Source organism: Spinacia oleracea, chromosome 6 (genome assembly GCF_020520425.1).
Source record: "Spinacia oleracea cultivar Varoflay chromosome 6, BTI_SOV_V1, whole genome shotgun sequence".
Taxonomy (NCBI): Eukaryota; Viridiplantae; Streptophyta; class Magnoliopsida; order Caryophyllales; family Amaranthaceae; genus Spinacia; species Spinacia oleracea.
This window is the reverse complement of record NC_079492.1, coordinates 143,642,233-143,660,828: the sequence shown is the minus strand read 5'-3', so window position 1 is coordinate 143,660,828 and position 18,596 is coordinate 143,642,233. Positions and strand designations below refer to the sequence as shown.

At 33.6% G+C, this 18,596-nt stretch overlaps 2 protein-coding genes across 2 annotated transcripts; both read right to left on the bottom strand.

The window, feature by feature from the left end:
- Positions 1–3,713: 3,713 nt before the first annotated feature.
- LOC110786365 (COP1-interactive protein 1-like) lies at positions 3,714–9,703 on the bottom strand. The gene is made up of 3 exons (XM_056831117.1): positions 9,440–9,703; positions 7,524–7,653; positions 3,714–6,777 (listed from the first exon to the last, which is right to left on the bottom strand). Exons 2-3 carry the CDS (start codon positions 7,651–7,653, stop codon positions 4,199–4,201), a joined length of 2,709 nt encoding a protein of 902 aa, XP_056687095.1. The 5' UTR covers positions 9,440–9,703; the 3' UTR covers positions 3,714–4,198.
- Positions 9,704–10,596: 893 nt separating this feature from the next.
- LOC110786449 (uncharacterized) lies at positions 10,597–17,062 on the bottom strand. The gene is made up of 8 exons (XM_021991007.2): positions 16,614–17,062; positions 14,234–15,443; positions 14,053–14,118; positions 13,107–13,251; positions 12,806–13,024; positions 12,130–12,346; positions 11,165–11,360; positions 10,597–10,919 (listed from the first exon to the last, which is right to left on the bottom strand). The coding sequence occupies exons 2-8, from the start codon at positions 15,388–15,390 to the stop codon at positions 10,811–10,813; spliced, it is 2,109 nt and encodes a 702-aa protein (XP_021846699.1). The 5' UTR covers positions 15,391–15,443; positions 16,614–17,062; the 3' UTR covers positions 10,597–10,810.
- Positions 17,063–18,596: the final 1,534 nt, after the last annotated feature.

Below are 18,596 nucleotides of genomic sequence, written 5' to 3'. Positions count from 1 at the left end.
TATAAAAAAAAAGTAACATGTCTAAACTATAGAAGTAACATACCTAAACTAAAAAAAGTACTTCCTCTAAAATTATATATAAAAAAAAGTAACATGTCTAAACTATAGAAGTAACATACCTAAACTAAGAACGTATATCCCCTAAAACTACTCCGTATAAAAAAAGTAACATGTATAAACTATAGAAGTAACACACCTAAACTAAAAAAAGTACCTCCTCTAAAATTATAAAAAAAAATAACATGTCTAAACTATAGAAGTAACATACTTAAATTCGCAAGTGTGAACTGGTCTCACCATCAGTTGATGGTGAGGACAGTCTCATATAAGAATTTGGGAATTAATTATCTACGTGGCAATCGGTTATTTTTTAATTATTAGAGTGTTTGATTTTTGATGGAGTTGTATATATTAATAATTAATTAATTAAAATAGCTACATGGTACCTAATTAATTATCCACGTGACACTTTATTTTAGATTATTGTTTGATTTTGAATGAATTTTATTTTAGATTTATTTTTTATTAGAGTGTTTGATTTTACATGGAGTTGTATATATTAGTAATTAATTAATTAATTAATTAACATATCTATGTGACACCTAATTAATTATCTATGTGGCAATCGATTATTTTTTAATTATTAGAGTGTTTGATTTTTGATGGAGTTGTATATATTAATAATTAATTAATTAAAATATCTACATGGTACCTAATTAATTATCTACGTGATACTTTATTTTAGATTATTGTTTGATTTTGGATGAATTTTATTTTAGATTTATTTTTTATTAGAGTGTTTGATTTTACATGGAGTTGTATATATTAGTAATTAATTAATTAATTAATTAACATATCTATGTGACACCTAATTAATTATCTACGTGGCAATCGATTATTTTTTTAATTATTAGAGTGTTTGATTTTGATGGAGTTGTATATATTAATAATTAATTAATTAAAATATCTACATGGTATCTAATTAATTATCTACGTGACACTTGATTTTTTTAATTCAAAAAGAAATTATAAATCTTATTTTTGATTGGCCTAAACCATTAGTAATCCTAGGTGGCGCTCTAAACTTTCAGCTAATATGCCTCCTTTATATATGTATATTAGATTGTTGGTAACCTTAATTTTCTTAAATTTATTTTATCTGAAGTTATATACACTTGTTTTTCTTTTAAATAGAAGGAAAATATTAAAATAAATAGAACCGTGGCATAACAAAATTAATAATTAGCATGGTAAAATATTGTTCTTGTCCTCGGTGTTGCACACAAACACACCAAAATAAGATTCTTAAACACTCGTGGTTTCGTGGATAGAAAAAAGTAAGAAGTACTACGAGTACGTAATTCTTAAATAAGTTATGGAGTATTGATGGGGTCGTTTTTTCGATACTAGATATGTGTGGGAATACATATATCAGTTAAAATATAAATAGCTAAAAGACAAAAAGAGAAGTATCATTCATGTAAAAAAAGTACTCCATTCTAAAAAAAAAGTGCCATTTTTGTTTAAAGGAACTACCATTCAATTTTTTTTTGTTTTTTTCCTATTGCCTTTTGCTATGATATGGAGTATTTACAAGCACATATCTGATATCTAAAAATACTTCCTCGAGTATTAATAGAAGCTAAAATAACTTTTCATGTACTCCCTCCGTCCCTTAATACTCGCACCGCTTTCATTTTCGGGCCGTCTCTTAATACTTGCACCGCTTCTATAAATAGAAATTTATACCAATATTATATTATTTCTCACACTTACTTACTAACCCCACCTACACTCATATTCCCTACAAAAAATCATTTAAAAATTCACACCCCCACTCACCACTCTCCACCTCTTACCAATTTCCCACTAACTATATTAAAAAATACCCCACTATCAACTAACACCCATTAAATTAATAAGTCAATTTAAGTGTCTTAAACTCCGCACCGGTCAAACCAGGGTCGGTCCTGACTTTTTGGTGGCCTATGGGCGAAACAAAAAATCGAGGCCCTTACTTTTAAAAGGGCACATAGAAAAAAAAATTGTGAATCGATGTAATGTACTTTTATTATTGAAAAATTTATGTAAATAATTGGCGTTTCACTTCTTAAGACTCAATACTACTCTATATCTAATTAAATTAGCCATGAGAAATTAACTCTATTACAAAATATGAAGGCTTGAATACTTTCAACCTTGTGCCATTAAACATGAATTATATTCTAATATTTTAAATATTAATCATCAAGCATAAGACAACGATGAATTACTGAAGGGAAATGAAACTTGAAATTTTAGCAAGTCAGTGATAATTTTTGAAGTACAATAAACTATAATCCAATTATTTTTGCTAAACTCCAAATTAAAACAAGGAGTGTGATTATATTAACAAATGAAGAAGAAAATATATGATTCTAAGGATAGTACACGGCTCTACTTTTGGTGTTTATTTGGATTCTAATTGAGTAATAGATTATAATTGCATAGTTAGCAAATGAGAAATAACAAAAAAAAAAAAAAAAAAAAAAAAAAAACAAACTACCACCTCTAGTTGTCGAACCTTGGTGGACGCCCTGATATATCAGGCAATCAAACCACTGCTCTGCAGTGCATACTATAAGTTTTTCATTGAATATTACATATTTTTGCATTAACTGGCTTAATAAATGTTGGGCTTTTTCCCTGGGGCCCAGAACGGCGGCCCCTTATGCCCTGCCCCATGGCCGACCCTGGGTCAAACCGGTGCGAGTATTAAGGAACGGAGGGAGTAGTTAATTTTTAAGCTTCATTAAAAAACAAAATTCTTGGTCGGCAGTTTGATGATGCCAGGTGGGCAGCTTTCCCGCGCGTTGTTTGCTAATGAATACATCATCTTTTTTGCATCTCATTTTTTTGGCATCCTTATTTTCTATGATTGTGAGTTTATGTTTGATTACTTGATATTTTCTAACACAATCCCCAAATTGGCAAATCCTCCCCAAAAACAGTGGGACTCCCTTAATTTGTTCACTAAGATTTAGATGTCTATATTAAAAAAGCATATTCCTCACAAAAATAAAAATAAAAGGTATTTTGATATTCGCATATCTAAAAATCTAATCAACCCTTGTCTTTTTTGGTAGTACAAAGTAAGTATATTGAATATTTCTCCGCATGTATTGTTTTGAATTTCTTGCGTAAATCTAATTCCTAATAGAAATTAAAATAAAGGAAATAGAAGTAATCTAACACCACAAATTACATGCGTCAATTTTTAGACTTAAACTTGTGAACTAATTATTTTCAACTTTGTTGCCTTGTTGGAAGTGAAACTTCATCCTGAGTCAAACTTTTGTTAGTAGATAACAATCCTAGTTAAACTAAATGCATGCACCAAATGTTACCCTTGAAAAACGTTTACACTAGCTAGCTAGAAAGCATGAAAGAGACACGATTCCCGCACCTAGGAGCGCACAATTTTATATACTCTTGGATTCATTGTTTAAGTATTCGACATCCTTTCATCGATCACAACATCATATTCCCGTCGTATTCCATCTACTCTTTTTTAAAATAAAAGTTTGAGAGTAAACATATATGTTGGGCCCAAGACTCCATGGCCATGAGTATGCATCCACTTAGATATTTCAAAGGTGGTAGGTGAATTAAAGAAAGATCAATCTATTATCAAAAGTTAACAAACTTCAATCTGCCACAGCAAATTATGATTATCACATTATAGTACTCCCTCCGTCCCATAATATAGTGCCTGTTTTCCTAAAATGGTGTCCCTAAATGATGTGCCTATTTCTATTTTAAACCATTAATTTTTACTTTGAAAATTGTACTTTTTGACTTTTATTCAACCCATGTGCTTGATTTTTGTCCTTTTTAGGCCTATTTATTATGTACACACCTTTAATCTATAATTTATCTCTCCATTTTTGCCAACTAACATGTACTTTATCTTGAAAGTACAAATCATTATTGTTTTTATTATCAATGTTATCCTTTACCTTAATAACCGTGATTTTGGTCAAACGGGCACTATATTATGGGACGGAGGGAGTATATATTAGTATTATACTTGTACATAACATATCTATTTTAGGGCTTAAATTGTACAAAATTCATGTATTAATTGGCTAAAGAATGCTTCAAAAAAAGGGGAGGTTAATTAAGAAAGAAATTAAATCATGTAATTTAAGCTCTTCCTTTAACCTTTAGTCTTCTTCACCAACATGACTTTCTTAAGTTGATCAAAACAGCTTTGTCTATAATCAACCCAAATACACAACTGCCTTATAGCCTCTACTTTCTCATTTCCTAATCTCAACAACCCTTCATCCTTCTCTACAACCGCCTTCTCCAAATCCGCCACCTTCTTCTGCATTTCATACATTCCTCTCATCAACTTCGACTTATCACCTTTCTCTTTATTCACCTTTGCCTCTAACCTCCTTACTTTCTCCTTCATCATTTTATCCTGCTCTTTCTCATCCAATGTAAACGCAAATGGCGACCCTTGAAACTCGCCATTTTTCAATGGTTTTATCTTGTTCTTTGCAACCTGAATCTCATTACACACACTAGACAATCTTTCTAAGAAACTCCCTTCCTTTTTCTCAACATTGATCACCAAACTCTCCATTCCCTTCATCATTTCATCAACTGCTTTAAAAACTGTCTGTATCTCAGTTTTCCCAGATGAAATAACTTGATGAGCAAGTCTTTTCTCTAGACCTGGATGTTGTTGCTGACAATGTTCCTGCATTTTCTTACAGTGATCTTTATTCTCAGCATGAAGCTGTTCTGCAACTCTTATCCTTCTACTTAACATACGAAGCTGATCCTCGAAATTCTTCCTGAATTCTTCTGCAACTTCACCCATCTTCCTTTCTGTAGCCTGAATGAATCTCCCTTTCACCAATTTACAGTCCCCCCTTAATTTGTTGATCGTATCTTCTTGCTGTTTTAGCATAAATTGCTGATCTGAAACCTTAAAACTCAGTTCATCATTCTGATTTTCCAGCTGAAATAGTCTTTCTGAAAACTTTTTCCTTTCATCTGACAATTCTCCCTGTAAATGACTTACCTCATTCTCCCCAACTCGATTCCTTCTCTGAACATCAGCAATTTGGTCTTCTTTATCTGTCAATGTTATTTCCAGCTCCAAAATCTTCATTTGCAGGCTTTCTTTCTCTTCCACTAACTCAACAATCTCTCTCTCTCGCAAACTTATCTGTTCGTCGACATCAAGCTTCCTTCTCATATCCTTTTCTTGCTTCAGATGGGTTACTTCTTTACTCAAACTTACTATTTGAGTAGACATTTCATTCTTCAAATGTAACAACTCGTCTTCTTTATCTTCCAGCTTCTTCTCTAATACTGATATCCTCCCTTGAAGTGACTCCTTTTCTTCAGTTAACATACTGATATCATTGTTCTTAATCTTAATCTGTATTTCAGATTCATTCTTTAATTCAAGCTCTTGTTCAATGTGGTTAATCGGAGCCATCAAAGCCATGATCTGAGCAGAACTATTATCATCGTTTCCATTCTCAAGTCTCTTTTGTAGTGCAGTGAATTGATCTTCTCTTTCTTTCAACATCTTCTCCATCTTCACAATCTTCCCTTGTAATCCCTCAATTTCCTGTGTTAACTGAAACTTTTCTTGTTCTTTTCTCGCGATTAGCTTCTCTCTTTCACTACTATGGCTGCTTGAATTCCGTGCTTCTAATTCAAGGCTCTTCACTCTCACTAGTGAATCCTCTTTCTCTTTCTGCATTTTCTGAAATTCTTGCGCCTTTTTTGCTACTTCTTTCGTGAGTTCAGCTATCTGTGACAAGAATTCAGAACATTCCCGGGATTTCTTCTTGATATTTGACTCAAGTTCTGTGTTCTTCTTTCTCATAAACCCCAGATCACGCTTCATTTTGTTCACCTGATCCAGCAAGTTCTCATGCATTGCAAAGCCGTTGTTATTGTTATTATTATTATTATTACTATGAAATACCTTTTGTTTCTCAGAATCACTTTTCTGAGCATCAACCAAACAATCCACATTTAGATTCAGATGGTTCACCTGCACTATCAATCCCTTTATTTTACACATGTCATCTTCTTCAATAACAACCTGATCAACTCCATTATTTACCAGTTCATTGATCTCTTTATCCATCTCTTTCACTTTCTCTTCAAATCTTGAAACCTGATCTTGGAATTTCTTGTTCTCCACTACCTGTTCTGATTTCTTCTTATCAGAGCATATCTCATCCAACTTAATATTGAAGGAAGAAATCTCTGACTCAAGTTCCTTCATCAAACCTGAAATTTCCCTCTGATGAAACTTCTGCACCCGAGTTAGGGATGTAATTACTCTTCCCTTTTCATCAAGTTTCTCTTTCAATTCTTGCATAGTCTTCTCATTTTCCCAAGCTTTATTTATTGCTTCTACATATAATTCTGAGTTAAAAGACTCCTTTTCTTGGTTCAGATGAGTATGATCATCTGTGCTTAGACTGCTTACAACTTTCTCTAACTCGGCCTCTGAGTCTGAACTAGAGGTGGCTGTAAAGTAACCCTCATCTTCTTTTACCCCATTTACGGTTTGAGATAGCTGTCCTTTGAGATTATCATACTGGCCATAAACAAACTGATACTGTTTGTGGAAATCTTCAATCAGCTCAATAAGTTCAGATTCTTTTCTCAAGTTTGCTTCTACATTCCTGTTTCTCCTGTTCTGACGTCTCTCTTTTACAAGTTTTATGATCTTCGGCAGTTTATTTTCTATATCTGAAATTGAGCAGTTTTTTGTTAGTTAATTCCAAAAATGTAGCAGCACATGATGTGTGAGATGGTACATAGCTTATGATGAAACACATAATTTTATTAAATCAACTTACAAATGATGATATAACTAGATTGTCACACACTCATGCTCATTGCATGGTATTCACTTCTTACACAATAAGTTCAGTACGTGTGACATATTTCATCCTTAATCACAAAGATTGGCTTCAAGAACCAGTTAGGTTCTGTTCTCTTCACCTTATTCTTATTACTTATTAGATCAGATCAGATCATAACACACAAGTAAAGGCAAAAAACACTCACAGAAACATTCAGACCAGAGCAGAAACTAGAATAATCAGACCAGAACAGGTGAAGAGAACACACCCTATGCTATCAGGCGTATCCAGCTAAGGATCACAAAATTCTTCAGTTAAAGCATTTGTCAAATGTCACTTCTGCTGTCAAATTTCTGATCGAGTTATATTCAACAGCCATCCATTATTCAGTCATATACTATATTTTCTTTGAGTTTGACCACAATACCTTAGGATATTTACACTAATGAAGAGCTATTAGTACCAAATGAAAACTCCTTCAAATTAAGTAGTGAATTATTATTTCTTCATGTAATTTTGCACAGTAAAAAGAGTTATATTTTGATTAATTTCTATATGTATTGCAGAAACAGCCACACAACAGTATAAAGGATAAACGAGCTAACATTCTGTCAGAGAGAGGGTTGTCACCTATTTTAGACTTTTTCAGCTCTTCATCCTTTGTTGGATCAAAGTGATTCTCATACAAAGTCTGCATTAATTCCTTCCAGCGGCGTTTTGTCATCTCCAATGGAGCTCCAACAAAACTTAACGGCAGCATCTGAACATAACATTGGAAACTATTGCTAGTAAAAAAAAAAATGACAATTACCGGTCATTTAAAAGAGCATACAATGTACTAATTAACGTTCAAATTTTCAAGCATAGAGTTTACTTGAGTCAAAATGGTGACAAACATGATCATACTCCCCCCCCTAATCCCCCATGCATTACTCACTCAAATGGAAAGAGCATTTAGGCAAAGTCAAATACAAATCTTTTACTCCATTCTAGAAACTGTGACAAATTTTTTTTACTGACATCCTAAAATAGTATATGTGACTATTTTTTCCGGACAGAGGAATAACCTCTTTCCTAGGGAAAGCAAATTGTAACAATGACATCAATGAAATTGATAAATCATGAAGAAACGCGGATATTTACCCCTCAAAAAAGCGTTTAGAAACTTCTAATAAAACAAACTACGGAATAAGCTTATGTAACATGACAGTTGACAGCATAATTACAAACCTTTGACGCAATTTCTATGAATTGCTTTATAGTAGGTGACATTTACCAAAACCAAGCCTAACACCACATATGGACAGTTAGAAGAATCCAAGAGTCTTGTGCGTTATGCCAACATAACTAATTAACTACTACTTAAAATGAACAAAAAGAACCAAACTCAAAGTAAACCATCTTTTTTCTGTTATAACTATGAGAAAAACAAGTCATGTACTCAACCAGACAATCTCATGCGCAAAAGGGGATGAAAAAAGTTTGTGATTCTCTAGTATAAGGACCCACAAAATAGATTTCAGCAACAAGAAAAACAAACCACACATGAATTTACAGATGGGTTTCCAACTTTTCAACTGCTCATCATTGAATTTGAATGGAACAAAAGTTACAAGACACAACTAGTTGATTAACGTATGTAATTAAGGCCCCACTTTTGTAAGTTTAGGTGATAAATCAGGTGAATATAATGTCAAAGGTTAATAAGAATAATGTTATATCTGGGTGGCATTGTGTGTTACTTTTCGGACTTGATAGAGAGGTTTTTAGAGGTGTGGAAAATTGGATTTTTTCGTATATACATGGTTGTGATTTACACTTTCACAAATCTCCGAGAGAAACTGGGAATTTCCTAAATCATTCATATTCTAAAATGAAGAATTGTCATAGATAAAATACCCCAACAAATAAAGAACAACCAGTTTAATCCAGATTTGGCTTTGTTCTCTTCACCTGATCTGATTTTTCTAGTTTTTGGACTGATTTGGATGTTTTCTGTGAGCGTTTTTTGTTTTTTCTGATCTGGTCTGATCTGGTTTTCTGGTCTAATAAGAAATAAGAATAAGGTGGAGATAACAGCCTAACTAGTACATTGGGGGAATTGAAGTTTTTAGAAACCTTGTTGCATTGTGTTTGTGCATAAAAATGGCTTATATGAACGCTACATTCCTCCTCCCTACGGTACACCGTACACAACTGCCGAGACTCGTACCCGAAACCGGGCAGATGGGAGGTCACCAAACCAACCATCCTCCCCATATGAATGTTACAACATACTTACATCCTACTACATGTTAAGGGAGAAACTTCTTCCCTTTTCTTCAAATATACACCAAACTACCTATAATAACAGCAATTTGCATGCATGTGGGATTGTGGGATGAGAATACAAGAATGAAAGAGACTTCATAACCAATACAGGACAAAATGCAGAGAGAAAAATACTTGTAATCTAAGTATCTAATCAAAATTACCAAAAGAAAATGAAATAAAAACATGAAATGGAGAAAATGAATTATAATGAAATGATTAAATTCCTAATTTACCTTAATTATTGTGATGAACGAAATCTCAACACCTTCAGAAGCTCAATCATTCTTTATTCCAGGCAAAATATTCCCAGGCTTTAATTTCAGATACCAAATTATAAATTCCAAAAATAGTAGAAAAGGAATCAAAAAATTGGTAGTAATTAATAAGAGATGGAGTAGATATTTTTGGAGAGAAGAAACCGGATATTAAAATTATCACCCAAATTAAAAATCTACCTTTTAAAGCACTCTACAAAAATTAAAGAAAAATAAATTAATTAATGGCGGGAATAAAATGGATCATGCTGACAACTTTGTGTTTTTACCAAGTAGTAGTAATAGAATTATCAACAATTTTTTATTTTTATAATAACTAGTAGATGTAATAAATAAATAATTATGTCTCAGAAATAATTAAAATTAGACAAAGTAGAAATTTAAATGGAGGGATTGTATTTGCTCCCTGGATTACATTAGGCGAGTGGTTTGCCACTATTAGGAGAGTGGATTATAACAAAATTGGATTTGACGACAAATGCCCCCGTGTTTGAGATTAATTACAGAGGTGTGCCACTTAATAGTTTAAAAAAGCCCGCGAAATTGTATCTGTCTTCGGGTCACACTTATCAGTCACCCAGTTCTTACTATAAAAGTCATTAAACTGTATGGTTCTTTCATCTTTGTTATTAATGTAACTAGAATTATATTTTACGGTAGTGTTAATAACTTGTGTTATTCCTAGCAACAGTTCAACACTGTCATGAGCAAAAGGAAGGGAAGCCAAATACGAAACGTTTGCACCTTGTGAGGGCTTGAGCTCTTAATAAGAAGCGTCTACATAACTATACATTACCTCTGTTCTTAAAAGTTTTTTACGCCTTAAAATATGTGTCAAAAATATGAAAACTTTAACCATAAATTCTCACCATTTTATACATCAAAACGGTATCAGGTAAGATCTTGTTAAATTGATCTCGATATGCATTTTTAAAATATCAACTTTTTATAACTTTTTCACATAATGAATTGGATATATTAGTGATTAAATTTACATTAGAACCCGTGCAAATAATAAGTGTAAAGAATTTTAAGTAACGAAGGTAGTAGTTCTTAATATGCAATTGGAATGAGAATATAATGTAAATTGGAAGGGTGATACAAAAACAAAGAAGGAAGCAAATTGAACCCTTTTTGCCGATAATATGCTCAAGTCAAACCCAATATGAATTATGAAGTAATTATATACAAAAGGAAAATTGCATAAAACTTTCTTTAAATTCCACATGAAAAAATAGTTTTGGTGGAATTTTCAGATTTCTGCCTAAAAGGTGACTGCAAAATTCAATAAATTTACAAAAGAATTTAAAGAAGACCTTCTACTCTCAGTCATAAGAGGCAGCTTTTTTGCTTCTTCCATTTGTATGCTGCATCCAAGATCTTTAAATTAGTTGTCTGCGTGTCTTCTGGAAACATGTAGTCGAAACACTCCTCGAATCTGTAAAATTTATATTATATAGTTATAAAAAGATTAATAACAAACACCCAAAACATCATTTGACTGGTTCTCGCTTAGAAATATGATATGAAGTTATTCACTTAAACAACCAGACCAAAGATCCAATTTCAAAATTATCACAAGAACAAAAATATGGACAGAAAATGGTTTCATGGTCTAATTTCAGAACATAACATGAATCTATAGTAAAAAAACAAGGGACAGTAAGAAATTGTTTCACATACCCAGCTGCACCATTGCCTGTCATTAAAGGCCGCCGCCTCTTGACTTTCTTCTGCATCATAGCTTGAACTGAACCAACATCGCCAAGCTCACCAAAATCTGCCTCCATCTTCAGCCACTCGTCCAAGAGCATAGCTCGCTCGTCTTTCAGCTCAGGAGCAGAAACCCTATAATGACTCAGGCCTTTTTCAAAAACCCCTGATACATGGGACAACAAATATTAAAAAGAATTCAGATCTTCCGTACAACATCAGGCTAGAATTGTCTAATGGCGCCATTAAGCATTTATAATGCAGAATACAGCATAGTGATGGGGGATGCAGTAAAAAGTTGAATACCATGGCATACAATTACCCCAACGCTTTTAGTAGACTCCAATATGACATATAAGGTGCAATTTGTTTAGCGTACCAGTAACATGTATTCCCAATAAAATAACATAAAGATTGTTCGTTGAAGTAAAACCATCATATGCCAGGTAAATACAGTTAGCGTTTAAACTCTACATCGGTAGCTACAACACCTACAAGTCTACAACTACAAATAGTCCCTTCATTTCTTTTTGCAAGGCACGTCCAGTTTTCTATATTTTACTCTGACTGCTAATATTTTTTATTTATATTATAAATATCATACTTCACCATTAGATCCGTTTTAAAAAGTACTTTTGTAATACTTAATACTTAATACTCCTGTACGTATTAATGGTCAAAGTTCAACCTCAAATTTATAGTTGCCTTTTAAAAGAAACGGAGGGAGAAGTAATTGACACCTGAAGACAGATAACAGTACTCAGAGAAGACATAAAATAGAGGCTTCAATTTAACGATTTAATCTCTTTTTTAAGTGTTTTGACTCTTCTTAGACAAATCATGCACTACTGGTTGGGTTGTTTTAATGTCAGGCATAATATCTTCTTCAACATAGATTAGTTAAATGTCTTATTGAAAGGACACTGTATGCTTACGTCTGGCACGCTGAACAGACAATTTCCTCTTTTCATGAAAAAGTTCTCGAGTCTCATCCTCTGGCATGTCTGATTCCCCTTTATCCACGGCAGCAGAAGCTTCAAACTTGGCATAGCTGATCCATGCCTTTAAATGCTTTGTTCTGTCAAGCAGTCTCTCATACAATGCTCTTGTATTTTCAAACTCTCCTTCTGCTATCTCGAAATCAATGTATGCCTGTCATAAAGCGGAAGTGTTATTAGAAAATCAGACATGCATGTCTCTGAACATTCAACATGATCCATTTAACACAGCAGGACACACTGGAGGTTGGTGATTCCTAAAGCCTAACACTTCAAATACTCCGTAATTTCGAAGAAAGATAGGATAAAACTTGAGAACAAAGATACCAAAACTGTATCCAAACACCATCACTGAAAAACACCAGTTGCAGTGCAGAACAGGAAGAAACTGCAAGAGAAGTAGCGTCAAATTCTTTCAGAATTTTTTCGAGTAGAACTGACCCCTTTGCAAAAGGTTGTACATAAGGAAGGAATATACAAGACAAGTATCAGAGGAGAAGCAAAATCTCAGATACAATTCATTCAAACATGCAGCCAGTTTGAAACAACCAAAACCCTATTGCATTCCTTTTCCCAATGAAAAGAAACCAAAAGAAAGGCCAAGGTTAGTTACCTTCCACAAAATTTCCGGCATGTCCAATGCGGGCTGAGCTATGGCAAGCTCATAAATACCCCTAGCTCTTTCTGTTTCGCACAAAGAACGTTCCAACTCGGCATACTTGGTCCATGCATAGCAATTCTCTGGAGACCATTCCAAATATTTCTCATATATCTTCCTGCATCTATCTATTTTTCCCAATTGCAACTCTATTTCAATGTAATTTCTGAAAATCTGTTATGCAGAAACACAGTTGTCAGAAGACGAATATACAGATTTGATATTTGTGCTAATGATGTTCTACACAGAATGTTACCTTATCCTTTGGAACCCTCCCAATCGCATTGCCCAATATCTGGCGTGCACCATTCAGATTCAATTGTCGTACCTCAAACTGCGCTGCCAAAAGCCAGATCTTAGCAAAGGAGAACTTGTTGTGAGGAATCAACTTAAGGCATTCCCTGAATAAAACAAGGGAAATAATTAGTAACAAAGACGCGCATAAGGTTTTAAAAAACAAATATTAATCCAGAAATATGTGGTTAAGACAAGAAATTTGAAGGGTGAGGCATTAGAACATTGTCCACCAGATTGCATGTCCAGAGTCTGCTGACATATAGTGGCATATGAAAACAAGTAGGGAGGGAGAAGTATCAACATAAGAATTCAAGTTTTCGTGCAAAGAACTGGAATGGCGAAATGGAACTGGTATATAATTAAAAATAAGGACTGTGATTGCTATAATATCCTGTTCATGCAGTCAACAAGCACTGAGGTGAGCTTGGACTTGACCAGATTTATTTCTAGGTCATGCCCCTTTTCTTTTGGACCTTTTTCCCTCAATATAATGTCAAACAAAGAAATGAATTAGGTCGAATCACAAGTAAAACTTGACAACATTAGTGGAACTCCTGTCTGACTTTATAAGAACGCTTAACTATACCTGAATTCATGCCAGTTATCTTTTCCCCTAGAGGCCTAGACGTAGTTAAACCCTCTACAGAAGATATTAAACATGCATGCCTAGATATTCTGCCAAAATAAAGCACACTCAAAATATATGATGCAATACATGACCTATATATCTCATCATCCTAAACTAAGAAAATCCATGAATCGATTCGTCCCTATTAAAAGAATGGCATCTGCAACTAAAAAAGGCAAGTGATATTCTATGTATGCCCGTGAGATACGCCATTGCCATTAGATATTTCAAGACACTAGTGTCATTGACTTATTGTAGTAAGCCCTGAATGATTTACCTGTATATCTGTCTTGTTCGCTCCATATCTTTTGCATCAAGTTCTTCATATAAAGCATAATTGATCCTAAAAGGTAAACAGGAGTTGGTCAGAAATCATTGCTCTCTTTAGCAGAAACAGATGAATTTCAGAATTATAACTTTGCATAAAAAAGCAATAAAGAAACATCATCAGTACCTACCAGAGGTAGATGTAACGCTGCCAGTAGCATTTCTCCTCAGCTGGTGGGACATTGGATATAGCCCTCTCATATAGGTCTCTTACTTTGTCTTTGACACCAACACTTTCTTCCAGACGAATGTAATCAAACCAAATGTCATAGTTAAGGGAGTTCTTTCTGACTTCATCCTCATACTGAAATCTTCTTCTTCCCACAATAGCGTCATTAATACCCTCCTTGTGCCCATACTGTTTCTCAAATGCAACAAACTTTTTATAAACCTCCTCAGCCCGCCCTTTAGGTATATGGTCCAGTGCAATTTTATAGATACATCTAGCACGCTCTGTCTCCTTGCACCTTTCCTCAAATTCAGCAAAAGCCACAAACAGCTGCTCTGCTTCTTCATCATCTGCCAACTTGTCAACTGCTCTCTCATAGCAATTCCTAGATCGAGCAATTTCCCCATTTTTCAATTCAAACTTTGCATAACGAATCCATGCATCGGCCTTTGGGTGACATTGCACAAGTCTCTCGTATATTTGCCTGGCACGGTCAATCTCATTGTAACGCAACTCAAACTTAATGTAGGAGCGCCATCCTTGATGATCAGGATGCCACTGCATCCATCTCTCGAAAATCTGCCTAGCACCAGCCACATTGCCAAGCATCTCCTCCATATGGATATATTTTAACCACAGTTGATCTACTCTGGGGAGCAAAGAGACAGCATGTTCCCACACATTCCTCGCATGGTTTATGAACTTATTCTTCATCTCCATGTTTGCGTATTTTAGCCATAAGGTATGATTTCTATAATCAACCTCCAAAGCGCGCTCCCAAACCGAGCGAGCATGTTCAAAGTTCTTCTGTGACTCCTCCCATCGTGCATAGTTGACCCACACACTAACATCCCACCGCACCCTCTGGACCAAATCTTCAAATTCCTTGCGCTTCCGAAGACGATAGTCTGCAAGCTCAGCTGAATCAGCTATCTTTTGCTTAGGCGGGCGGATTTCAGATTCTTGGCGTTCACGGGCTTCGCGCAGAAGTTGTTCAGCAGTGATCTGAATAGGAGCAGGAGTCTTGTTCTTGACTCTGGTGGATTGAGGGTACCTTACTTCTGTCTCTTTCATTGTGAGAAACCCTAAAGATGGGTTAGACTCCTTGAATGAACCCATCGTTGCTGCTTGGCTTCAGCTCACAATGGATGTTATTACTATATAAGACAAGCCTGGAATAGCAACGGATACACAATTTGATGAGATGAGCTCTAAACATACAAATATAACAAGAACCCCAGATATGTATAGTGCATCTTGAAACACAAAGTTAGGCACCCTTTTATTCCGCATAGAGATAAAGGTCTAAAACACAACCCATAATCTTGGAGCTCAACTATTCAATTCTTTTGAAGACTACGTGAAAGTACAGTGGAGCTAAAATCAACATTGTATTCGTTAATACCAGTAATTCAACGCAGCCATCAATTCTTGCAGCACATATCAAACAATGTTATGGCTGGGAGGTAGACAAAATTCTTAAAACATTGGACTACAATGATGATTTTGAAGTCCTCGAGAAATTTTGTCTATTATCTAGAAACACTATACGCAAAACTTAATTAGGGATAGCTTCCGTGCATTATAATTTATAATAGAAACAACTGAAAACCATAACCCACACAATAGCAAATGCAATGGTGGTATCTAGTTAGCCAAAATCAGCCCACAACTCCTCCCCAATTGATCATAAATCACCCCTTCAATATCGCAATCTTTATACATCAAATGGACAATAATTCAGGAAACAACCATGACAACATTTTCCCTTTAGTTCATTCAATTTTACTTTCGTTCAAAATGAATCAAGCATACAATGTAATTTCCAATGTTAATTCACAATGATGTTATCAACAAGACGTAAAACCATCCATAAATCGCATGACTGACCAACACTATGATACGAGCCAAAATTACACCCCCAGTACATGAATTATCTTCCACCATCCATGTAACATTCGTAGATTATAGTCTTGAAAGAAGACTATCATTTTCAGTTCACTTTTCTTTTATTAAAAGTTCTAAACATTCATCGATAAACCCTAAATACAATCCACACCAAATTTAACAGAAATGCAATCCACTGAACATACTTAACGTATTCTATTAACCCTGAACAAATTCATGGGAAGTTGGGAACCCTCTGAAAATTGGTTAAACCCTAAATACAATCCAATTAAACTAAACCCTTCATGCAGAAAGCATAAATAATCACAAAATCAGCATAAACGTGATGGTAGATGGTACTGCATTGTCGTTGGACGGTAAGCCTTCTACCGAATTTTCCTATCAAAAAAAACAAATTTGCGACAATTTAAAAACGAAGAAATTCAAGATCATACCTCAATTAGTGTTGGATTGTTTATCGGGAAAAAATTTCCAGTCCCGGGCGTAGGAGATTAGAGCAACAGAGAACGCCCGAAATCCAAATTCGTTGATGTGACTGTTTTGAGTGATTGTGAGCAGGGATTTGTTCTAAGATTACGTAGCAGGAGAAGGAATGGAGAATTAGCAATGGCCAATTGTAGCAGAATTGGGGGTCCTTTCGCCCTTTTCCCGTTCGAAGACGACAGGGATTTGGTTCCAGTTTCCAGCCAATTCGAATATCTGTGGAGAAATTAACAACAAAGGTCTTGTTCCGTATTAAGTTATGGGCCGTTTCCTATTAACAACATGCTTTTTTATCAATCGCTAACTGCTGTACCGGGTACAGCCAGCTCTGGCTGTACCCAAAAACGACGCGCTCATATTGTTTGTTCATTCTGGTCGACAGTTTGTTCTTTTTTGTTGTACTGTTTGTTCATTCTTATTGTACTGTTTGTTCTTTCTTGTTATACTGTTTGTTCTTTCATATTGTTTTTTAAATTCATCATCAAATTTTCATAATTGTTGTATTTTTTTGTTCTTTCTTCTGGAATTTTATGTTCTTTTTTATATTGTTTGTTCTTTCTTGTTTATTTGTTTGTTTATAATAAGCATATGGTTAATGTTCATAATTAAACTCTTCATTAATCTTTTATTCTTTCTTTTTGTATTGTTTGTTCTTTCTTGTTGTACTGTTTGTTATTTCTTGTTGTTTTTAAAATTCATTCATCAAACTTATTGTTGTATTGTTTGTTCTTTCATGTTGGCTTTGAAATTCATCATAAAATTGTTCATAATTGTTGTATTGTTTGTTCTTTTTTCTGGAATTTATGTTCTTTTTTATATTGTTTGTTCTTTTTTGTTGAATTATTTGTTCTTTCTTGTTTATTTGTTTGTTCATAATAATTATCTGCTTTATTGTTTGTTCTTTCTTGTTGGATTGTTTGTTCTTTCATGTTGGATTTAAAATTCATCATAAAATTGTTCATAATTGTTGTATTTTTTGTTCTTTTTTCTGGAATTTTATGTTCTTTTTTATATTGTTTGTTCTTTTTTGTTGAATTATTTGTTTTTTCTTGTTTATTTGTTTGTTCACAATAAATATATGGTTAATGTTCATAATGAAATTGTTCACTTCATTGTTATTTTATGTTTTTACAAGCGCCTATATTGTTTATTTCCAAATAAATAAATAAATGTTCATTTCCAAAATAGTAAATGTTCATTCCAAATAAATAAATAAATGTTCATTTCCGAAATAGTAAATGTTCATTTCTGTAGTTTATTTCCAAATAAATAAATAAATGTTCATTTCCAAAATAGTAAATATTCATTCCAAATAAATAAATAAATGTTCATTTCCGAAATAGTAAATGTTCATTTTTGTACCAGTATTTGTTCTTTCTTGTTGTATTGTTTGTTCTTTGATGTTGGCTTTAAAATTCATCATAAAATTGTTCATAATTGTTGTATTGGTTGTTCTTTTTTCTGGAATTTTATGTTCTTTTTTGTTGAATTATTTGTTCTTTCTTGTTTATTTGTTTGTTCACAATAAATATATGGTTAATGTTCATAATGAAATTGTTCACTTCATTGGTCTTTTATGTTTTTACAAGCGCCTATATTGTTTATTTCCAAATAAATAAATAAATGTTCATTTCCAAAATAGTAAATATTCATTCCAAATAAATAAATAAATGTTCATTTCCGAAATAGTAAATGTTCGTTTTTGTAGTTTATTTCCAAATAAATAGAAAAAAGTTCATTTCCAAAATAGTAAATGTTCATTCCAAATAAATAAATAAATGTTCATTTCCAAAATAGTAAATGTTCATTTTTGTACTAGTATATTAATGTTCATTTTAAACAAGACAAAACGACATCGTTTTGGATGGGGGTACAACCGTACAACCAGCTTTGGCTATACCCGGGTATAGCCAAAAATTTGCGCTTTTTTATTA

What these genes read in the sequence shown, in the direction of transcription:
- LOC110786449 (XM_021991007.2), bottom strand. Translation starts at nt 15,390, where the DNA reads ATGGGTTCATTCAAGGAGTCTAACCCATCTTTAGGGTTTCTCACAATG. An exon ending in CGAACAAGACAGATATACAG is followed by an intron (nt 13,252 to 14,052) that starts GTAAATCATTCA and finishes TGTTTTATTCAG; the next exon opens with GGAATGCCTTAAGTTGATTC. An exon ending in TGCCGGAAATTTTGTGGAAG is followed by an intron (nt 12,347 to 12,805) that starts GTAACTAACCTT and finishes GCTTTATGACAG; the next exon opens with GCATACATTGATTTCGAGAT.
- LOC110786365 (XM_056831117.1), bottom strand. Translation starts at nt 7,653, where the DNA reads ATGCTGCCGTTAAGTTTTGTTGGAGCTCCATTGGAGATGACAAAACGC. An exon ending in GCTGAAAAAGTCTAAAATAG is followed by an intron (nt 6,778 to 7,523) that starts GTGACAACCCTC and finishes GCTCAATTTCAG; the next exon opens with ATATAGAAAATAAACTGCCG.